Source organism: Phoca vitulina, unplaced genomic scaffold, assembly GCF_004348235.1.
Source record: "Phoca vitulina isolate PV1807 unplaced genomic scaffold, GSC_HSeal_1.0 scaffold17, whole genome shotgun sequence".
In the NCBI taxonomy this organism is placed as follows: Eukaryota; Metazoa; Chordata; class Mammalia; order Carnivora; family Phocidae; genus Phoca; species Phoca vitulina.
Genome location: NW_022589720.1, coordinates 35,498,006 through 35,519,013, shown reverse-complemented (window position 1 = coordinate 35,519,013; position 21,008 = coordinate 35,498,006). Strand labels below are relative to the sequence as shown.

At 35.0% G+C, this 21,008-nt stretch overlaps 1 protein-coding gene across 1 annotated transcript in view; it reads left to right on the top strand.

The window, feature by feature from the left end:
- Positions 1-21,008, top strand: part of HCN1 (hyperpolarization activated cyclic nucleotide gated potassium channel 1) — a 391,500-nt gene that overhangs the window by 40,560 nt on the left and 329,932 nt on the right. Inside the window, exon 2 of the mRNA XM_032415216.1 lies at positions 5,006-5,429. Within this exon, the coding sequence (XP_032271107.1) occupies positions 5,006-5,429 (424 nt within the window). The remainder of the gene's footprint in view (positions 1-5,005; positions 5,430-21,008) is intronic.

Sequence of the window (21,008 nt, the reverse complement as noted above, 5' to 3'; positions counted from 1 at the left end):
TTTCATTAGAGAGGGGGAGAAGAGAATCTTTCATTCAATATTTAGACAGACAGATTTAAAGGCAAGGACCTCCAGTAGTGAAACATGGTAGTTTTTAAATTTAAGGCTTTAAGTTAGAAATATTTGGCATCAGATTATTTCAACTAGTGTAGCTATTATAAGGATCATGGGAACTCTTGTTAGGTCAGTGGGGGTTATCTTTATTTACCACAAGCCTTATAGAAGTATGCAAGTGGGTAGAAAGAAAGAAAGAAGGATGATTGAATTTTCAGTTCCTCAAAGTTTAATATCATGGACGAATCTTTACAATGCTACTTTTTCTCTTCAAAAAACTCATGGGGGGAAAATAGATTCTTAACGTAAAAAAAAAATTTCTCTATGAAAAGTAATTATTTTATTAGTAATTAAACTTATAGTTATTAGTGATACATTAATTATAATTGTAATACTATTTTATTTTGTCTATTTTATCCACTTTCAGTATAAGGTAGAAATGGTTACTAGGTAATTACGGTAATTGTCAAGGCTGTTGCTTCCCAGTGAGTGCCCTCTCTGCTCTGCTGGTTTTTCAGAGGAACTTGCTCTATAACAGGTTCTGTACTCTACACTTTGTGTACATAATTGCATGCCGTCTTCCCGCAGAGAAACTCAGAGTAGTGTAAGAAAATTGAAGTTCACAGCAGTTAAATACCTTGCCCAAGCCCATAGAGCTAGTGGAACTGGGATTTGAACCCTAGTCTGCCTTTAAAGTCCAACCAAGATCCTTTACAAATGTTGTCTCTCTAAAGCAGGATGAATAGAAGGAGATGGATTTTGTGATATACCAAACCAAGTGTCAAATCCAAAACTGCTTTGTTTTCAGGCTGTTTAACCTCAGAACATATTCCTAATCTCTTTGTTTCCTTTTTAATCTGTTACAATGTCTTCTATGTTATAAAAACCCTCAATTAGAAAAATCCAGAGTTGTATAAAGGTTAAGGTAAGAAATTATTTACTGCATTAATGACTCATTGTCTTATTAAAAAGGATTTCTTTATACCCACTGAAGTGTATGTTTCCATTAAAAATTCAATTAATGTATCTTCTTAACTTTTGTTGTCCTAGATATTGTCTACATTACTGTAGAAGTTAAACAGAAGATAAAAATACAGTTTTGAACTTCAAAGAACTTATGTCCATGAGTACTATATAGAATTGTTGAATCACTATATTGTACACCTGAAACTAATATAACATTTTATGTTAACTATTCTGGAATTGAAATTAAAAACCTAATAAAATTTTAAAAGGAACTTAAATCCAGGAATGATGGAAGAAACAAAAATAAATAATTAGTAACAAAAGGAAAAATAAAATAAGCATGCTGAAAATATATATTGCTCTGGGGGTTGCTAAAAAAAAAACAACTAAGAAACTCAGTATCAGAACAAGACTTGAAGGGTAGGTAGAGTGCTAATAGGAAAATGAGTAAATAGACTGGAAGAAACTGTATCTCCTATACGTTTACCTAGGTGAGCATGATGGCAAGTAAGAGTAAGTACTTTCTTGCTTAAGTTATGATGTTCTTGCCACATACAGTGTTAAAGAAGAGGCTGGGAAAGGAGAAGGAGGCTGTATTATAGAGTGCCTTGAAAATCAGGCTGAGTTATTTTTACTTAAGAGAGTCATTCATGGTTTTTGACCTGGCAAGTTATGTGTTAGATAACATAACACTCTGGGACTGATGGTTAAAACTGGTCAGATTCCATAGACAGAAGACTTGAGCTATTCTAAGGAAGAACTAGTTCTGCCCAAACTAGATAACAGTGGGAATAGAAAGAGGAATGAATAGGAAAAACTATTCCATAATAACATGTATAAGACTTAGAAATTAAAAATTAAGAAAAAGGGTGAACCTGAGTATTCAAGAGACATTTTCAGAGCAAAGAGTCAAGAAAAGAAACTTGGGGGCAGGTAGGCAAGAGAGTCATGCGGTCAGTTTTCAGGAAAATATTCTTTGCTTAAAAAACAGAAGTTATATCATACGTTTAGAGTGGGTGACAACTGTATTTTCCTTGGCTAGATAAGGAATGAATCCATGTTAACTGAAGAAAGTGTTATATTATGCAAAGTCTATAACAAGATCTGTGTTTATGTCTGTAAAATAGAGTCAGTGATACTTTAAAAGGAAATTATAAGATTTAATGGAGCTTTATATTGATAATGAGATTTCTGATGGCTTCAGACCATATTAAGTACCACTGATAAAAAGCTATGGTGTGATAAAAATTATTGCTCCAACAATGAATAGATGGCACTTTATCCTCTTCATTTCTACTGAGTCAGAGGCTATGATAGAATATGTTTTATTTTTCTTTAAAAATATCTTCTGTCTTAATGAGAGAAATATAAGGATGTCTGTAAAGTTAGTACTTTTTCAATGGGCTTCTGGCTGCTCTCCGCAAAATTGTTTTTCTTTTGGTAAGGAAATACTAAGGTAAGGAATACTAAGTAGGCCACCAGCATTGTGTGCCATGATTTGTTATATGCTAGGATATATGATTTGCATATATTATTTCATTTAATCTGTAAAACTCTACATATTTGGTTCTATAATAATCTTCATTTTACAGATGAGAAAATTTTAGGATTAGAGAATTTAAATAACTTGTCTCCAAATTAAACAGCTGGGAAGAATTTCTAGTTGAAGATAGTTGCAGTGGGAATTGTAAAGGGCAAATGGATGAATACAACTTATACGCAGGTGTTAGAACCAAACATCCGAATGTGAGAGTGAGTAGATTTGAGGCCAGGAGTTTTCTAGGATTGCTCCAGGGCTTCTGGCTTGCAAATAAAGTATAGAGTTGTTCCATTCCCTGGCCTAGGGAACATGTGAGAAATCTACACGAGAGGGGAGATGATGAGTTTGAGCATATGCCTGCTGTGACGTGAGTGTGAGATTTGCATGGGGATAGATTCAATAGGCTGCTGAGTGGGAGGTTTGGAGGCTTGGAAGACAGGAATGGACCAGAGGTGGAGCTTTTGGGAGTCATCAGTTATGAATTAATCATAAAGATGTGGATGAGTGTATGATATTGCTCAAAGAGCATGTGTAGAATAGAAGAGAAAAGGACTATGCGTGACACCCAGGGGAACGGCAGCCTTCGAGGGGAGGGCAGAGGGATGAGCTCACAGAAGAGACTGATAAGAGTGGCCAGAAAAGTGAAAATCCTCAGGGCACACAGGGTTTCATTTTAGAGTTCAATGATGTCACTTTTTGTGAAATAGCTATTACAATATTGCATCTCCTCTACATCTCTCCTCTGTCCTTGGTGTATCAAATGGCACATTTTGCACTTCCATTAAAAGAGGAGGGGAATAAAAGAGAAAATATGTCATTGAAATTGACGGTGCAGGATGTATGACTGACACGGGTATTTGTATGCTTGTCCGTAACTGTGTAGGTACGCTGTGACACAAAGACTGGTGAAATCTTCAAAATGAGAAACATTTACTTTTTACATAATCCTGGGAGGTGGAGACAAGGGCAGAGAAGGCCTATTATAGTTCTTTCTTATGCAACTAGTTTTATCCCAAGTCATTCATAACCAGATATGATAGTAACTTCGAAAGGTTTATGCAATTATATACCTTACCAAATGTAGCCCAAGTAGTCTAAATAGGAGAAGTAATGTAAAATAAAGAGATCTTGGTTGACAGAAATTTCTGTCATAGAAATTTACATCATTGGGGCACCTGGATGCCTCAGTCCATTAAGTCTGACTTTGGCTCAGGTCATGATCTCAGGGTCCTGAGCCCACGTCGGGCTATCATGGGTGTCTGCTTCTTCCTCTCCCTCTGCCCCTTACCCCGCTCGTGCGCGCTCTCTCTCTCTCAAATAAGTAAAATCTTTTTTTTAAAAAAGAAATTTACATCGTTTATACAACAAAACTGCCAGAAGAGGATATCTATGAGTAGGATGAAGTAACTCATGTTTCTGGAGACTATTTCATGATTATAAGGTTGTACTAGTTGATCTGCTTCTTCATTTTTATAAGTATATACTGTAACAAATATAAGTAATCTATTACCTGGTCTGTTCACTACAGTGTCAATAGACTTTAAATAAACTGCATGAAAATAACTATTAACTATATTATCCTATACTATATTTTATTGGTTTTTCTCCCAATTTTAATATAAGGTAAAAATGTTTCAAAAGGTAGCTAGTAACCATAGATGTATTGAAAATTAAATCAGAAATTTTAAGAAAGAATTATTTGTGAAAATAGTGGGAATATATTTAAAGTAGTTGTTCAGTGAAACAGTGATAAAAGTGGGAATTTTGGATAGATTCTAGTTTAAAATCTAGAATGGTCTGTTCAATTATTTTTAGCCTTAGAAAAAAATTAGTTTCTCATTTCAAACTAAAAAAGAAGAAAGCATAAATATTTGGAATGCAATGAAGTCACGGGTTAGCCTGTAATTTATAGTTGACCTAATCCATACTCCTAGAGATAATTTACAGTACCAATATTTTTAGTGTACCAGTATTTTTAGTATTTTAGTATTTATTTTAATCATTGATTGAATCATTGATTGTAATTTGACATATAAGGTACTTCAAAGCATCTCTAAAGAACCTTCATAAAAATGTTTTTTTAAGGTAGATCTTCTGGTCTGATGCTTCTTCTCCTTTATTTCCATCTATATTACATGTTAACATAGAGGAGGTTGTCTTTGCTTTTTTACCAGATAAATGGGGGAATGAGTGTTCTTGAATTTATTTCAGTAACACTTTATATCAAATAATTTTTAGAATTCTATAAACACAATGCTTTGCTTTAGAAATATATTAATTTTACTTAGATTTAAATTTATAACCATTGAAGGAGTTCCTTATTTACAAAACAAACACTTTGTTCTTTTACTCATTTATTTAACCATAAATCAGTAATTTTTGTTATGATGGGGGAAGAATGGTTATTGTCTATATCTTAAAATCTGATTTTTTTATTTGTTGTAGGTTTTATTGGGATTTAATAATGCTTATAATGATGGTTGGAAACCTGGTCATCATACCAGTTGGAATCACATTCTTTACAGAGCAAACAACAACACCATGGATTATTTTCAATGTGGCATCAGATACAGTTTTCCTTTTGGACCTGATAATGAATTTTAGGACTGGCACTGTCAATGAAGACAGTTCTGAAATCATCCTGGACCCTAAAGTGATCAAGATGAATTATTTAAAAAGCTGGTTTGTGGTTGACTTCATCTCATCAATCCCAGTGGATTATATCTTTCTCATTGTAGAAAAAGGAATGGATTCAGAAGTTTACAAGACAGCCAGGGCACTTCGCATTGTGAGGTTTACAAAAATTCTCAGTCTTTTGCGTTTATTACGACTTTCAAGGTTAATTAGATACATACATCAATGGGAAGAGGTAAGATATATCTTTTACTACTTTAAAGCCACTATAGCATGAGATTGTTAACTATAACTTTTAAGATGAACACCTGTGCTATGTATAATGAGTTTTATAAAATTCAAGAAGAAAAATTCTATTTATTCCTTTTGGTGCATAAGGGATATATTTGTACCTTCAAAGATATGGTCAAATACTGAATTTGAATCAACTGAAAAAATAGTGATTGTAAAACAATTTTTTATGCCAATTAAGTCTCTTTTTAAAAACAAATCCTCTTTAATCAACAAATGTTTATCCTAACCAATGCAATCCCTCTTCTACCATGGGAAGTTTCTTTTTATTTAATATGAATACATCAAGTACCATCTTTGACAAAGATGTGTAGGCTCTGATTGCTAATCTAGTTTGTATCATTAGTTCTATGAGATAATCTGGTCTATGTTTCCTCTAGTATTGAAGTTTCAGAGAATTTACATTTGAAGAAAACAGACACTTAAGAAGTATTTCCAATTGTATATGTAAAGACTGATTTTAGCATAATAATTTTGCTCAGTGTTATGCTTTGCCTATAATTATTTCTTATAATTTCTCCCTATTAATTCATTTCAAAATACTGAAAAACAGCATACCCAGGAGGGAAATTACTACATAGAAAACACAAATAGTACAGTGAATAAATATAATGAATCTGGCCACTATTTTGCTGAAGAGGGCATCTGTTGTTCTTATGCAGTTGGTGGGACCTAAAAGGGCTCACCCAACTGGAGTTTCGAAAGATCTGAGTTAAATGTATCATCACTGAGCAAAGGAGTTTATGTTCCTAATTCCAGAGTCTGCTTTGTAACCTTTTTGACTTTATTTTCCTTCTAAGTCTACTTTTTTAAATTAATTATAACCTGAATTTTGTTGTTTGCATAAAAATGAGGATCAAAAAGGCTTAGAGTGCCTAAACCTGGGCTAATGAAAACAGTATACTGCCAATAGATTAATTATTGCTTTACTCACTACAGAAATGCTTTTTAACATTTTTAGGAAGAATTATGTTTTGGAATTTAGGTTTAAACAAGTCCTAAAATGGAACTTCTGTGAACATTAGTTCTGCTTTCTGTGAGACTGTGACAGTGTTTTGTGTGTGCTTGTCAATGACATTTTGGTTCCCAGGATTTCAGGAAATGACATGCAATAATAAAACACTGCATAAGATACTGCTGAAAGGCATAAAAATGGATCATTCTTAAAATATGGATATGGATTATATGTAAAATCAAATGAAGCATTTTTGAGAAATTCGATTCATCTTGTATTATATCTCTATATAACACATTCCATCTAAAATGTAATAAATGTTTGGTTCTTAAACTTGATTATACCAGTTTAAGATTAATATCAAACCAAGATGATTATTGATAATTTTACTTAATATTTATTGAGGGCTTATTATATGTCAAATAATATATTCTTTTCCTTACATGGATTCGTTCATTTTCCTAATAATTCTGGTAGCTTGTCCAGATTTATAGAGTTATTAAAAGCTGGAGCTGGGATTCTAACCTTGGTGATCTGACTTCAGAGCAAATGCTCCTAACCACAGAACTATATAGCTTCTCACTATAACATACACTCTTTCAGTGATAAATACTTTAGTATTCCACCATTTTATAGATTGCATAAGAAATTGTAGGAAGCTTGTCTTAACAAAGATTGTATCTATGCAACATAAGAGTTGAGCATTTACCCCCTAAAACATGGTCACAATTTTTTTTTTTTTAATGAGTAGCCTGTAAGAAGAAAAGTTACTGATATAAATAGCCAGGCAATTAAAAATATAGTGGGCAATGTGACTATTTTCAATGTCTTGTGGTTTTAACCCAATTACCCTAGAGAATGGCAGCAGGATGAACAGATGGCATCCTATCAGATAAAATGGCAGGCCACGCAGTCATAGAAGAGGACACCCCTTACACTGTTGTCCTCTGGTTCCTGGCAGTGGTTGCAGTCACCTAGATCCGTGTAATGTGGTGGTGTTTTAAAAACGCCATGATATAATTCAGGATCATCAGCTCACTGCCATCATTACTGTAAAATGCAATTTAATATGCACTCACAGAAATTTGGTAACCAAACCCATTGAAGCTAGAGTCAGGAGTTGGCAAGATCTTGCTTATAAACAAATGACCTTGATGATAAATGAACCATAAGCTCATTTAAGTGAAGAATGTTTTCTTTTCTTTTTCTTTTTTTTAAAATTTTATTTATTTATTTGACAGAGAAAGAGATAGCGAGAGCAGGAACACGAGCAGGGGGGAGTGGGAGAGAGAGAAACAGGCTTCCCGCGGAGCAAGGAGCCCAATGTGGGGCTCGATCCCAGAACCCTGGGATCATGAGCTGAGCTGAAGGCAGACGCTTAACGACTGAGCCACCCAGGCGCCCATGAAGAATGTTTTCTTGATTATATGATACCCCCACGTAAAATCACATATAGCATGGTATTTAATGTCTGCTAGTAGTACTGTGAAATAGGGAAGAAACAATATTAATTAATCCAGAATTTAATACAAATTCATTATTTCATCACCTACATGATTCACACTGTAAGCACAGAGAAACTTGAATGGTTCCAAACTGCCAGTTCTCTACCTGATTTTTATAAATGCCCACCAGGATGTGTTTACAAGTAGAAAATACAACAAATAAATCAGAAGAATTTGCTCAGTGAGCATTTGGAATAAGACTGCAGAGGAAGATGGGAGTTCACCCACATGTCTTTGAGTTCTGAGTGTTTTAGTACCAAGCTGGCTAATGCTAAATTCAGCAAATTTGGGGAAGTAATGTGTGAAGTCTGGAAGCTGCCACTGTTCTAAATGAATCATTCCCAAGGAAAGTGGCTGCCTTCTATAGGAAACTGCTTCCATCTTCAACGATATGTTTTTTTTTTTTCGGTCTGAATTAGTTCAACTGAAAAACAACAAGAAGTGCCAAAGCCAAATAAATTAGAGAAATATTGTGAATGAAATACAGAAACTTTAAAATTTAGTCCTGATGTTACTATCATTACTAAAATTGAAAGTAGTGGCTAATGTAGAAGGAAAGAGGTGATTAGGCCAATTGATTTATGAAACACATGGTGTTAAAGAGTCAGGAGGGAAGTTATTTTCACAAGACAATTTTGTAAGATCAACGGCTTTAGGATGCAAAAATAGAGCTCTTTGATGCTCTACTGAAAATATATATATTGCCAGGTGAGGTGAAAATCTGTGGTAATTTGGATAAATCAGTCCAGGACATCCCTTTTCCTGTAATCTCCAGAAAACCAAAGTGCATCTTTTCCTATTCTTGTATTTTTGTTGAGAAAAAAAAAAATCGTTCCCTTAATTCGTCGTTGTTGTTCATGTTGTATTTCAAGTAAAGAGTAACTCAAGCCAGAGTGTTAATTTGTCACCTATCACAGGGGGGAACCTATTCTCTGACCTAAAAGAAACAGTGAGGAAATCCCTGGAAATAAAATGGAATGTTAGTAACAATTTGGGACCATCACAAGCCCTTAAGAGATAAAAGGTAGATTAAGAGCTTAGTATATGGGAGATAATTCAGTTAGCAAAGGTGAAAGGTTCTAGGAACCTTAAATCCCTCCGCTGCTGATGTCAGTCATTTTATCAAAGAGGGATAACCCTTGATATTATTTGAGATTTAAGAAACAGTAATTGAAAAGAGAAATGCTTCTCTATAATGGTTATCTTTTTGTAGGATTCAGTGTCACATAAAGTGTAAATTCTTCATGAGCAATGTGAAAAAAGTGTGGGAAATGTATGATGCTTGTGTAATAACGGCTTAGGAATACACACATACAGTATTTTATTTTGTATTCCTATCTCCTGTCCCCTCAATCCTCCTTGTGTAGATTTCAGACATACCATAATTACCTAAATCCATTTTGAGGCAGGAAGAGGGCTTACGGTTCTGGTCTTCATATATGTCTATAGCAATTTCAGATGAATAATGTGTATGGAACATTGAGCTGCTCTTCTAGCAATCAATACTAGATTTTTATGTTAGCTCAGAGATAGGCTTATGTACAAACTATGTTTAACAACACAGCATTAATAAGGAAATTTATTCCACAGGGAGCTAATGCAGACTGTGGTTTCTGTCTTTGGTTAATTTTAGCATTCTAATTGGATTAGATTAGAAACTAACTCTTGCTATAAATTGCCTATCTATAATTACACAATACATAATACTCTAACTACTTTCATTTTTTCAGAAAATGCATCAAATTCTAAGATTTACTATAAGCAAACACCAGTGTTTTCCTAAACCTACCCCCCACTAAAACTAAGAGAGGCTCTCTATTGCCTATCACATCAAATCTGTGTTTCTTCAGTGTGCCTCCAAGGCTCTCCAGCATACTGTTCCCCTGTCTCACTCCTGTCACTTCATATTTGTTCCCAACAACTCTCTCCTGTTTTGTTTTTTAGTTTTACAGTGCTTGCAGAGAATGAGTCTTTTTGCTTCTGTAATCTTGCATGTGCCACCCTTCAGATTTGGAAAGTGTTTTCTTTTTTTCTATCACTCTTTTAAAAATTAGGCTCAAACTCATCTCCAGGGAATACTCAACATTGATGGACTGGGCTGTAATGGTCAATACCTTTACTTTGGGCAATTCTACCTGCTCTCCTTGCATTCGTTTTGTTGATAGCTTTGTTGCTAATGCATATAAATATATGCGTTTTCCTTTTCTGGCTATAAACGTCCCCAGAAAACAGTCAGTGTCAACTTTGCCTTTGAATTTCCTTGTACTCTAGCACAGAGTTCTGAAAGGTTATCAGAGCATGCCGATCCCCTAAATACATGGCAATCTTCCATGTTCTAAATCCATTAAATAATTGCAAGGGAATATTCATTCTTTACTCCCAAGCAGTTACTAAGTAGCTTCTATGTGCAGTTAGATGCTGCATGAGAGAATTCAAAGCAGACCCAGGAAAAACAGACATGTGAGCAAATACTCACAGATGGTGTGGTAAGTGGCAGAATAAAGGAGGGAGTGAACAACACAGCTTTTTTGCACAAGAAGAGATGTTCACGGAGACTTGAACTGGGTTTCAGAGCTAGAGTCCGATTTACCAAGCTGAACAAAATGGGGCAGGGAGGAGCATTCCACGAAGACCTGAGGTACAAGCAGCCTAGTACAGACAGTTCTGCTTCTCCAGAATCTAAGTTGTAAAGGGAATGAGTTTGGAGGCATAGACATGAATTTGTGCTAATGATGGACTTCATAAGGTGTCATTGAGGCATTTGAGGCTGGGGGGGGTTCCATTTTAGAATGCCGCAGAATGAAGAGGGTTGGAGGTCACTGACGATGAACCTAATAATACCAGTTAGGAGACAGATACATCACTCATCTGCCTTTCTTATATGCAGCCAGCGCCAAGCAGGGCACTGTTTAGTTATCTAAAGGGAGAATTAACTTTGCCAACAACTCTTACCCTTGAAATGTTTGTACCAATAATAAAATATGAGAAGATCTTATATGAAGTCTTTTTGTAATGTTTTACAATTTAAATATTAATTATATTTGATATAATTAATATTGTCATTAATATAATGATATATTAATATATATTACTATGTTAGTAAATATAACAATATAACAATATATACTAATATTAATATTATTGATACAATTATATTTGAGATTGTATTTCACACCACCAGCAACATGGTGATGCGAGATGAACCCTATGCTGGAAATTAGTATATGTAGGACTTTATTCAAATTGTGCCCTTTTTTTTCTGTGTCATCTAGGGAGAAGTCCTTAAAGTGACTTATTTATGCCTATAAACTTAATAGAACAGTTGTGAAGTTCAAATGAAATGAGATGCATGGAAATTGTTTGAAACATTTAAATTGATGTATGCCCATAATATATATCATATCTATCTATATTATTATATATAAGATTCATGATGTCATCTCTCTCAGATTAACACATTTGCTGACACTAACATTATTACGTATGTGTGGTGAGTTGCTTAATATTTTCTGTGGGCAAATATTGATTCTGCTAAAGACCACTAGGTGTCCTCTATTGGTTGTGTTACTTCAGGGTTCTTTATTCTAAAAAAAAACAAAATTGTCTTCTTTGGAAATTGTTCACTTACACTCTCTTAAACTCACCTAATTCCTTGGCTATTTATGTGTAGGTAAAATAGATGACTATGGATATTCATATATGCAAAAATTATTTCTCTGTATCTATACTTTCTCCTCAGGTTAAACAGAGAGTTTAAGTTCCTTCTCTAAGTAATTATTTTTATTCTGAGAGAATTGTTTTCAGTTATCATACTGTGTGTTTTTATGATGGTATTTTAACAGGTACCCTGAAGTTCTACAGTACAATGTGATGAGTTCTATTTGGATATGAAATATTGTTAGGTCAAGACAAGTAGAGATTAACAAGGTGTTGTGGGTGTATTTCTGTGTAGGTTAGAGGTGAGATACATAATTTTATGAATGCTTTTTGTTCAGTGCTTTGCAGCAGATCTGTATAATTCTGATGCTTTGTTAAAAAAACAAGATCACGTTTGAAACGTTCAGACCCCTATTTTAAGATTAAAATACTAGACTTTATTAATGTCCTGTTATTGGCCCAGTCTATGTTCCTATTTTGCATGTTTTTATATACTTCCATGGCTATTGATAACAGCCAGACTCGTATCCAGAGTTTCAAAATTATGTACCCCTTTCTCAAAGTCTACATGAGTATGTGACACCTCTATAAAAACATTCTTGAGATCCTCAAGCTCAGTATGTCCATTTCTCTTTCTCTCTTGTTTCCTTTTACATTTCTCCTTTTCTCATCTCCTTCTACTCAGTTTATTTTGTTTTGTTTTTTTTTTAGATTTTATTTATTTATTTGAGAGAGAGAGAATGAGAGGGAGGAGGGTCAGAGGGAGAAGCAGACTCCCTGCCGAGCTCCTTCTACTCAGTTTAAAATCTAAGAGGCATCCTTGACTTCTCTTTCTCTTTCAGTCTCTGTAGCTAACAGTAACCAGGTCCTATTGGTTCTACTTCTTGAAGGTGCTTTGAATTCTAATAACTCTTTCCCTGAATCTTCTCTATCATCATCCTAGTTTAAGCCAATACCCGTCATTGTTCAATTTTTATATTTCTCATTTTTATAATAGACTAATTACTAGATTTTAAAATTCACCCTTATAGGGGTGCCTGGGTGGCTAAGTCAGTTGAGCGTCTGACTCTTAACTTCGGCTCAGGTCATGATCTTAGTCATGAGATCAAGCCCCACATGGGACTCCATGCTCAGCAGGGAGTCTGCTTGAGATTCTCCCTCCCTCTCCCTCTGCCCCTCCCCCGTTCATACGTGCTCTCTCTCTCAAATTAAATGAATAAATCTAAGAAAAAAATAAAATAAAAATTCACCCTTCTCTTCCCAAGGCCTCAAAAGTGGTGTTTTGAAAGAGCAAATATTACTGTGTCATCTACCTGATGAAAATATTTCTGATTTTTGATTACTGTTAGGACAAATTCCAAAATTCAAGGTCCTTTGAAATCTGAGTCTTTTTCAACCTCAGCCTGGGAAACTACTTGCCCATTATTTTTAACTATGCTGGACTTCTTTATATGCTATTTTAAGGCCTTTACATATATTGTTCACTTTTCCTAGAACTTTGTTTCTTTGACCAACCCCAATTTATCCATCACATTTTGTTCCTTTGACTTTGATTTTAACTTAAACTTCCTTGGGGTGGAATTAACTAATCCCTCAGGTAATGTTAATTCTATCTATAATATCCTGGCATAGCCCATGTGCTTTTGCTTTGTAACATTAATCACTTTTGTAATTTCTCTTAAACTGTACCTTTCCAACTATCTATTAAACGCCAGAAGGGGAGAGAACATAAATTTCCTGTATCTTTAGCTCCTAGCAGAGTGTCTGGAAAATAATGGGGCATAAGAATACTTGCTAAATGAATTAGATTATGCCCTCAAGGAAATTTCAGGTTAGTAGGAAAAGCAAACATGTAAATAAACATGTAAGCAAAACAAGTGTCTTGAATCCAATATTAGAGGCAATTATAGTATTGGCAACAAAACAAAGAGAGATGCATTATGAGAGTGTGGTAGGAGGTAGAAGAGGGGTTCTAACTAAGGCATCTAGTCATGGTCACTTTGAAAACTAAGTGTGAAAGTCCTCCCAAGTGGATAAGCCTGGGAAATATATTCGAAGGGAATTTAGAAATCATGGACAAAATCAATCAAGTTCTTCATTTATAGATGGGGATGATAATAATTTTCTGCCCAATCTCATAGAATTGTTTTGAGGCTGAATGAGGTGTTATTATTGAACATACTTTGAAACTGTGAAGTTTATAGAAATGTAAATTATTGCTATCACAAAAATTTCTATTAGCTTAAAATGTGAAAAATCTCAACAGATAGTTCAGCTGTTGGCCCTTTAATATGCTTACTGCCTTTCCAAACACTGGAAGTATTATAAACGCTATTATGCATTTTTTCTGTCTGAAATATACTGAGTAGAAAATTGAAGTAGCAAATAAATCAGCAAATAATTTAGGACAAAATGCATTCAGCCTCACATTTAACTGAAGTTTCTAGAAAGAAAATGTCTCAGTTTTTCCTTCCATTGTGCACACAGTTACAACATGTATTATGGCAACTGCTATTTTAGGCTCATCTACCTGCTGTTAGAGTGAAAATTGGGAATGCCACTGGTTTATGAGTATTGGACATCACATTTATGATGTGATTCTGGTTTAAACTTGAATTCGGGTTCAATTTTGAGAGTGTTTCATAATAAACATGTTACTTTAATTATCTGGGTAATTATCTCAATTGAACAGGTCACTTTTGTTGGTCATTGGTCCATAAATTGGAAAATGTTACAGTGACACCTGAGAATATTTTATTATTAAGAACAATGAAGTGAAATTAAACTCACTCTGAAGGGAATGTCAAATATATTTATCTAATCATAAAGGAAAAATGTGTTTTTTTTAATTGTCAGTGCGTAACAAACCTATCATTTACTTCAGTTAGATATAATGTCAAAGATATTTTTAATTAATTTGAAACATTTTAGGAAACAAAATTATGCTTGCTTATGTCAAAAGCAGTAGTTGTTACCTATTTCATTGGGCAAAGCACAGTCATTGAAATATATTAGAAATTGTCATAGAAAGTCAGTTTTCTTAAGACACTTATAACCATTATGAAAGCTCAAGAATAAATAAAATTAGAATCCTCAATCACACAGGATAATGGCTGAGAAAGACCTACTTTGACTTCTCTTTCTGTCTTGCTGATGTATGCACTTTAGATTTTGTATTAGAGGAGTTGTGTCTTAGTGTGAAAACGAAATACATTTCGTTGGTTATATAATTCTGGTGGCTATTTTGAGTTAAGCCTGCCATTTAGGCCATTTTTTTTAAAGAGGGTCAAAATCTTTTCTTATTACATCTTAAAGTGAAAGCAGACATTGAATAAGGATTCTGGAAACTAGTCCCAGGGTTCTATATAATTTAAAGCAGTTGCAAAGAAAGAGAATAGCTATTTTGAGATAATCGTATTCATCAGGAGTGGTGAAATCAAAAAGGATTTCCCATTTAGATTTGTCATCAATGGGAATATTTGCCATAATGTGCTAATTATCTCAATGTGCTGCTTTTTTGTTGTTACTGTTGTGGACATATGAGTTGGGTGAACATACAAAACAAATGAAATTCAGCTTAATTAAAATAAAAATCCAAGTGTATTTTGTGCCAGTCATTTCCAGATACCATTCTTTCATTTTAAAAATATGGCTGATGGCTTCTACTTGGCTTGTATGGTTGTTTTAATAATTGAAGAGAAAATTTGTGTGAAAGGGCTTTGCAAACTCTAATGTGGAAAGTCTAAAGAGTATATTAGTTTAAGGTATAATTAGCCAGTTAAATTATTTCAATGATTTTTTTTCATAGAATTTCAGCAAGAATAAAACTTCCATCTTCCTCAATATTTTAGATCATAACAGAGAATAAAAGGTGGAATCGGTTTGTGGTAGCATGTGCTTTGAAATTTAGAATCCAAGAGCTATAGGGGCGCCTGGGTGGCTCAGTTGGTTAAGCGACTGCCTTCGGCTCAGGTCATGATCCTGGAGTCCCTGGATCGAGTCCCGCATCGGGCTCCCTGCTCGGCAGGGAGTCTGCTTCTCCCTCTGACCCTCCCCCCTCTCATGTGCTTGCTCTCTCTCATTCTCTCTCTCTCAAATAAATAAATTAAAAATCTTTAAAAAAAAAAAAAAAAAAAAAAGAAACCAAGAGCTATAACTGCCTAATAGTATCTAACACTACTATTGGGTGTATCTACTAAATCTGGGGGGGTTACAGTGTTTGCGTATGGGGAGTTCTCCAGTGTGTGAAAATATTCATCTCCATGATACTCAAGAGGAGGATCAATATACAGAATAGCTGCTTCCAATTGACTGGCAGTGAATCATAAGCATTCAAGTGTGCAGGTTTTAATAATATTGTACAATTAAAATGTCTCCCCCTTTTTATTTAATCTGAAATTCAGAGAAATGCAGTCTTAGATAGTCCTTAACCTGGTAGAGAATTACTTCTCCTCTCCCCCCCCCGGCATATATTTGCTATAGAAACAGAATAATTTTATGACAGAATTTACCAAAAAATGCTAGTGATTTGTTAGAAAAGAGTCACTGAAGAATTTCTAGATTTATGATAATTAGGCTCACATAAATCATTAACTTTAGAATAATATTAGAACATGTATGGATTGCAAAAGTAGTATATGTATTCCGTCTCCTGACTTGCAAGGCCAGGTTATGAGTAACAGACTTTGAAGTACTAAATGACTGACTAGTTTTGTGTTCTGGGAATTATGACATTAATGACTAAAATCTCACCATTGTGGAATGATTCATTTTATGTTTTATGGCTTTTTCAGCTTCAAGAGTATCCAATAGACCTTCAAATATACTTTCAGCCATTACCAAATAATATCTTAGCAGGCTATTGGTTGGCGGGTAGTGAGAGTAATTCTCAAGTAGTTGAGAGCTGCTCTCTAAACAGAAATGATCAATATATGAATATATGTATCATAACTTGAGTGAGAGGTGCCTTTGTGTGAGAAAAGGGTTCCACTGGGATATAAGAAGTGTAGTTGGGCTGCATAAGAGACAGGAGGACACCAACAAGCGATTTAAAAAAGTATTTTACAGTTTTGCTGAAGTCTTTCCCTGTTGCCAAATTACCAGTATTTGCCTAATATCAAAGATGAATGTTTTAGGGGCGCCTGGGTGGCTCAGTCATTAAACGTCTGCCTTCAGCTCAGGTCATGATCCCAGGGTCCTGGGATCGAGCCCCACATCGGGGTCCCTGCTCAGCGGGAGGCCTGCTTCTCCCTCTCCCACTCCCCCTGCTTGTGTTCCCTCTCTCGCTGTGTCTCTCTCTGTCAAATAAATAAATAAAATCTTAAAAACAAAAAAAGATGAATGTTTTAATGTTCATAAGTGTTATTGCTGGGAATTTTACCAACTAAATCAACCATCCCCCTTCCCATTTAGTTGAATTGTTATTTCAGATGTTCCAAAAATCTCCAACGTCTTGAAATTAGAAGGTGACGCTGTGGCTTCAGATGAAAAAATTTCCAGTTAGCTCATGGTCTAGCAAAATGCTACTGCTTTTGCAAGAAAGTCTGTTTAGTAGCACATTTCTTAAATGTATGATTCTATTCATCCAGTTAAACACTATATATGTAATTATATACTAACTCCTCTAAATAAAAGTAAGAGGCTAGGTAGTTAAATACTTACCTGACTTCTCATTTGCCAACTTCGTATCTTCATATGATTACCAAATACAGTATTTAATGTATATTAATTGGCCCCCTGCCCCATGCTGAGCATTGTGCTACATATAGAAATACAAAGATCATCAACAGCCATGGCTAAAAGAGATTTTGTAATCTAGTGGAGGGGTTAGAAAAGGAGATCAACACTCATAAGAGATATGTGTGAACTCTTATCTATTGAAAATTGTTGAATGGAAGATTTCGGGAATGATTCTGAGGCTACATCTCAGCTCAGTCTGACTCACACAGCTCAATTCCTAAAGTTGCTAATGGAGCATGAGTGAGGAGTGGTGGTGTCTGGGCCAGTATCTACCATCCTTTGATTAGTCATTTGAAACAAAAAGGGCTATTAAATATCATGCTTTAGTAAAATCTGAAAACTTTTACAAACCAAGGAAAAGAAAACCACTTTTATTTAAAATAATATCAAAACTGCATTGAAATTTCAAGATGACTTCTTCGTACTAGAATATGAAACATTTTCATTGCATTCAGATCGTACACATTTATGAAAGATTCCTAAATATTGAAAGTTTTTTGGGAAGAAGAAAGAACAGTATATTTAAATTTCACATACAGTATTCCAAAGTCTGTAATTAGTGAGAGAATTTAGCAAAAAAGAACCTAGCTTCTCTCTTACTTGCTTTCTTGCTCTTTTCTATATAGTATAGGTGCTCTTGCATGGGACTCCTAACCAGAAAATGTGTTAGCACAATTAAATGAACAATCCCTAAGAGATACCAAGAAACCGAGCTGCATTCAGGAACTGGAATGCTCAACAGCAAATCAGCTTTTCTGTAATTATGGAAACACCAGCTCCATTCAAAATGCTTGCATTGTGTCCACATTTTGTACCTAAGTGTAATATTCATTATCTTCGTGCCTCCCAGCTTCTGCTCCGTCATGGAGGACTGGTAACAAGGGTGGTTGCTGGACATGCTGCTGTAGCTTTCTTTCCTAAGGAACCCGTGTGTTGATAGATTCTACGTGCAAAAGGAGTATATTCTTTACACCAAAGACTTCCGCAAATATCCCTTCCTTGGTAAGACTGTTTATTGATGTTGTTTTCATCGTTGTGGTGGGGGCGGCCGCAGTCGTCCCTCTTGTTGAGAGAAGTAGGCAGTGAAGTTACCCTGAATCTCAGGTTAAGTAACAACATCTGTTCTTCAAAGAAGTGCAGAGTCAGATATTCTAGCTGTGATGATAGCCCTCAGAAAACCAACTCCTTTCCCTGCTTCCTGAGAAACCTAAGTCCTTCCAATGTGAGTTCCCCTTATTGCCTATACCTCTATGGAAGCAGGAATTTTCCCTGTCTTCCTCTGTCACATTTCCCATTAGCAGATTTGCTAACAAAGAGTGTAAACAAAATATCTAGTAGTAGTTTTTCTTTTTTTTTACAACTGTGAAAAAAACATTTCTCTTATCAGGAGACACACACACACACACACACACACACACACACCAGGGAGCCTTAGCATAGGGCCAATGCATCCTATTTCAGGACTGTGGGTACAATATATTTCATTATTCCTTCAACTGAGGAACGGAGTATTAGGAGTGAATAAACCAGTGTGATCTGCTCCTTAGATGGAGAACTATTGATTTTATCTGCTCATTAGTTGCTATATTATTTTATTTCTGCCTTTCAAAATAGAGAAGAGAATGTATATGAAAAACAAAAGCAATTAATGAGATGACTAATTTCGAAATAGAATTGTCCAAATTGGCAAAATAACTTATCTTGCAAGACCAAAGATGTCAGATTAATTATTTTTCCTTTTTGCCTAATACAGATATACAGGTGATATTTATTTTATTCAATTATTTTATTTGACATAGAAAGTAAATGAATGCTTTGGGTTAAAAAATACAATTTAAGTGTAATATAATTTTACAGATTCTATAAATTTTGTCTTCCAAATTATGCTATTAAAATTTTCCTAAAGGAAAAAAATGTTCAATTTTTTTTCTAAGAAAATAATCAAAATAATTTCCTCTCAGTTCAGTCATGCAGGCATGTTATTGTTACAAACTTGGGCCTGCAAAACAAAAATCAAGATGTCATTGATTTTGGGAGAGGTTTTCCTTAGAGTGTTTCCCTTGTGCTCTTAAGAGTTTTCAGAAATCTTTTTCAGTATTTCCCAGTATACGGTTTGTGAGTTATTAATGGTTTTGTGAAGACAAAATTTTGTTTTTGTTTTTTTAGTGTTAAAAGTGTTCTCACTCAGCCCAAGATATCTTGGTAGCTTCTTGCAGGGAAGGTCTGTATGTTGCTTCCACTAACCATATCCATCATAGGTAGGCTTGCAGTCCTGCTCCTTGTTGCCTGACACCTGGATGCAGACTGACTAGGCGGCTTCCATCTTGATCACTGCCAGTCATTTTCACAAAGAGGTAAAAAGCTATGTAGGGTCTTGATGGGCAATTAAGTGATCTGACCGGGAGCGATATATATTACTTTCTATAACTCTTTCATTAGAAATTGTCACATGACTTCATCCAGCCGCAAGAAAGTCAAGAAGAATGATCCACACTGTGTACCTGGGAGGCAGAGGGCTGGAGCTATTTGTTTAATAGCAATACTTCAGGAGTTGGAATAGCTGAGAGGTGGAGGCAGAGTAGGTCTCTAGTGGATCACTAAGTTGCCCTGTGGCTCACTCGCATTAAACTTGGGTGTATTCAGAAGAATATCACGGACCTGCTTGATCATCCCATTGTTTTTCTCTCGTGGATATTTTTGGTTTTAGACAAGCAACCTTCTAGCTAGTGATGAGGTCATGATGGAGGAAACAGGCTGTATTTTTCTATGATATAATCACTGTATTATTTATTAAGTTATTCTTTCTGGTTTTATTGAATGAATGTATAATGGACTCATAGTATATGCTATGCACAAAGATTACAACAGTACACAAAAAAGTTTCTATTATTAAATTGCGTCCAGTCTAATCATATAAGTAAAAAGGAACTTAAATATAATGCTCTGTGATAGGGGAAATGACAGATTTCTCTGTGAAGATGTTTTCGGGGGCTAGGGCAGGAAGTGATACCTGAACTCAGACTTATAGGGATGAGTAGGACTTAAGGAAAAAGTGAAAGATGTTATAGCCAAGAGCATATTGCTTAAGTGAAAAGACATTTAGGAGTGTTGTCAAGTAAAGTCCACATAATCCACATAGCTTGGGTACGAAAAGAAGAGGTTGGAAAGATAAGCTGGTATTTTGAAAGTCAAATTAAAGATTATAGGCTTTATCCTGAGGACAGTAAGAAACATTTGAATGGTTTTAGGCAACAGTGTAATATATTTATTTCACAAACGTTTAATGCTACTATGAAGCTACATGCTCTTCTAAGCATTTGCAAATATTAATTTTATTAATCCCCCAAACAACCCTATGAAGTAGGGTTGAAGTAGCATTATTCCATAAACAAATGAAGCTGAGGCACAGAGAGATGAACACTTTGCCTAAGTTGCACTGGGCTAGTCAATGACAATGGCAGGATTTAAATCCATGCATACTGCATGGTCCAAAATCTTAACAAATAGGTCTTGCCCCCTCTCTCCTGTACTGTGTAGATGTAAATATGACTGAAAACAGCATGCAAATGGTTTGTAAAAAGAGGCAGGTAAGATTTGAGGTAGGGCACCCATTAAGTGGTATTACTATTAATTAATTACTATTACAAGAGATGAGATGGAGTGACAA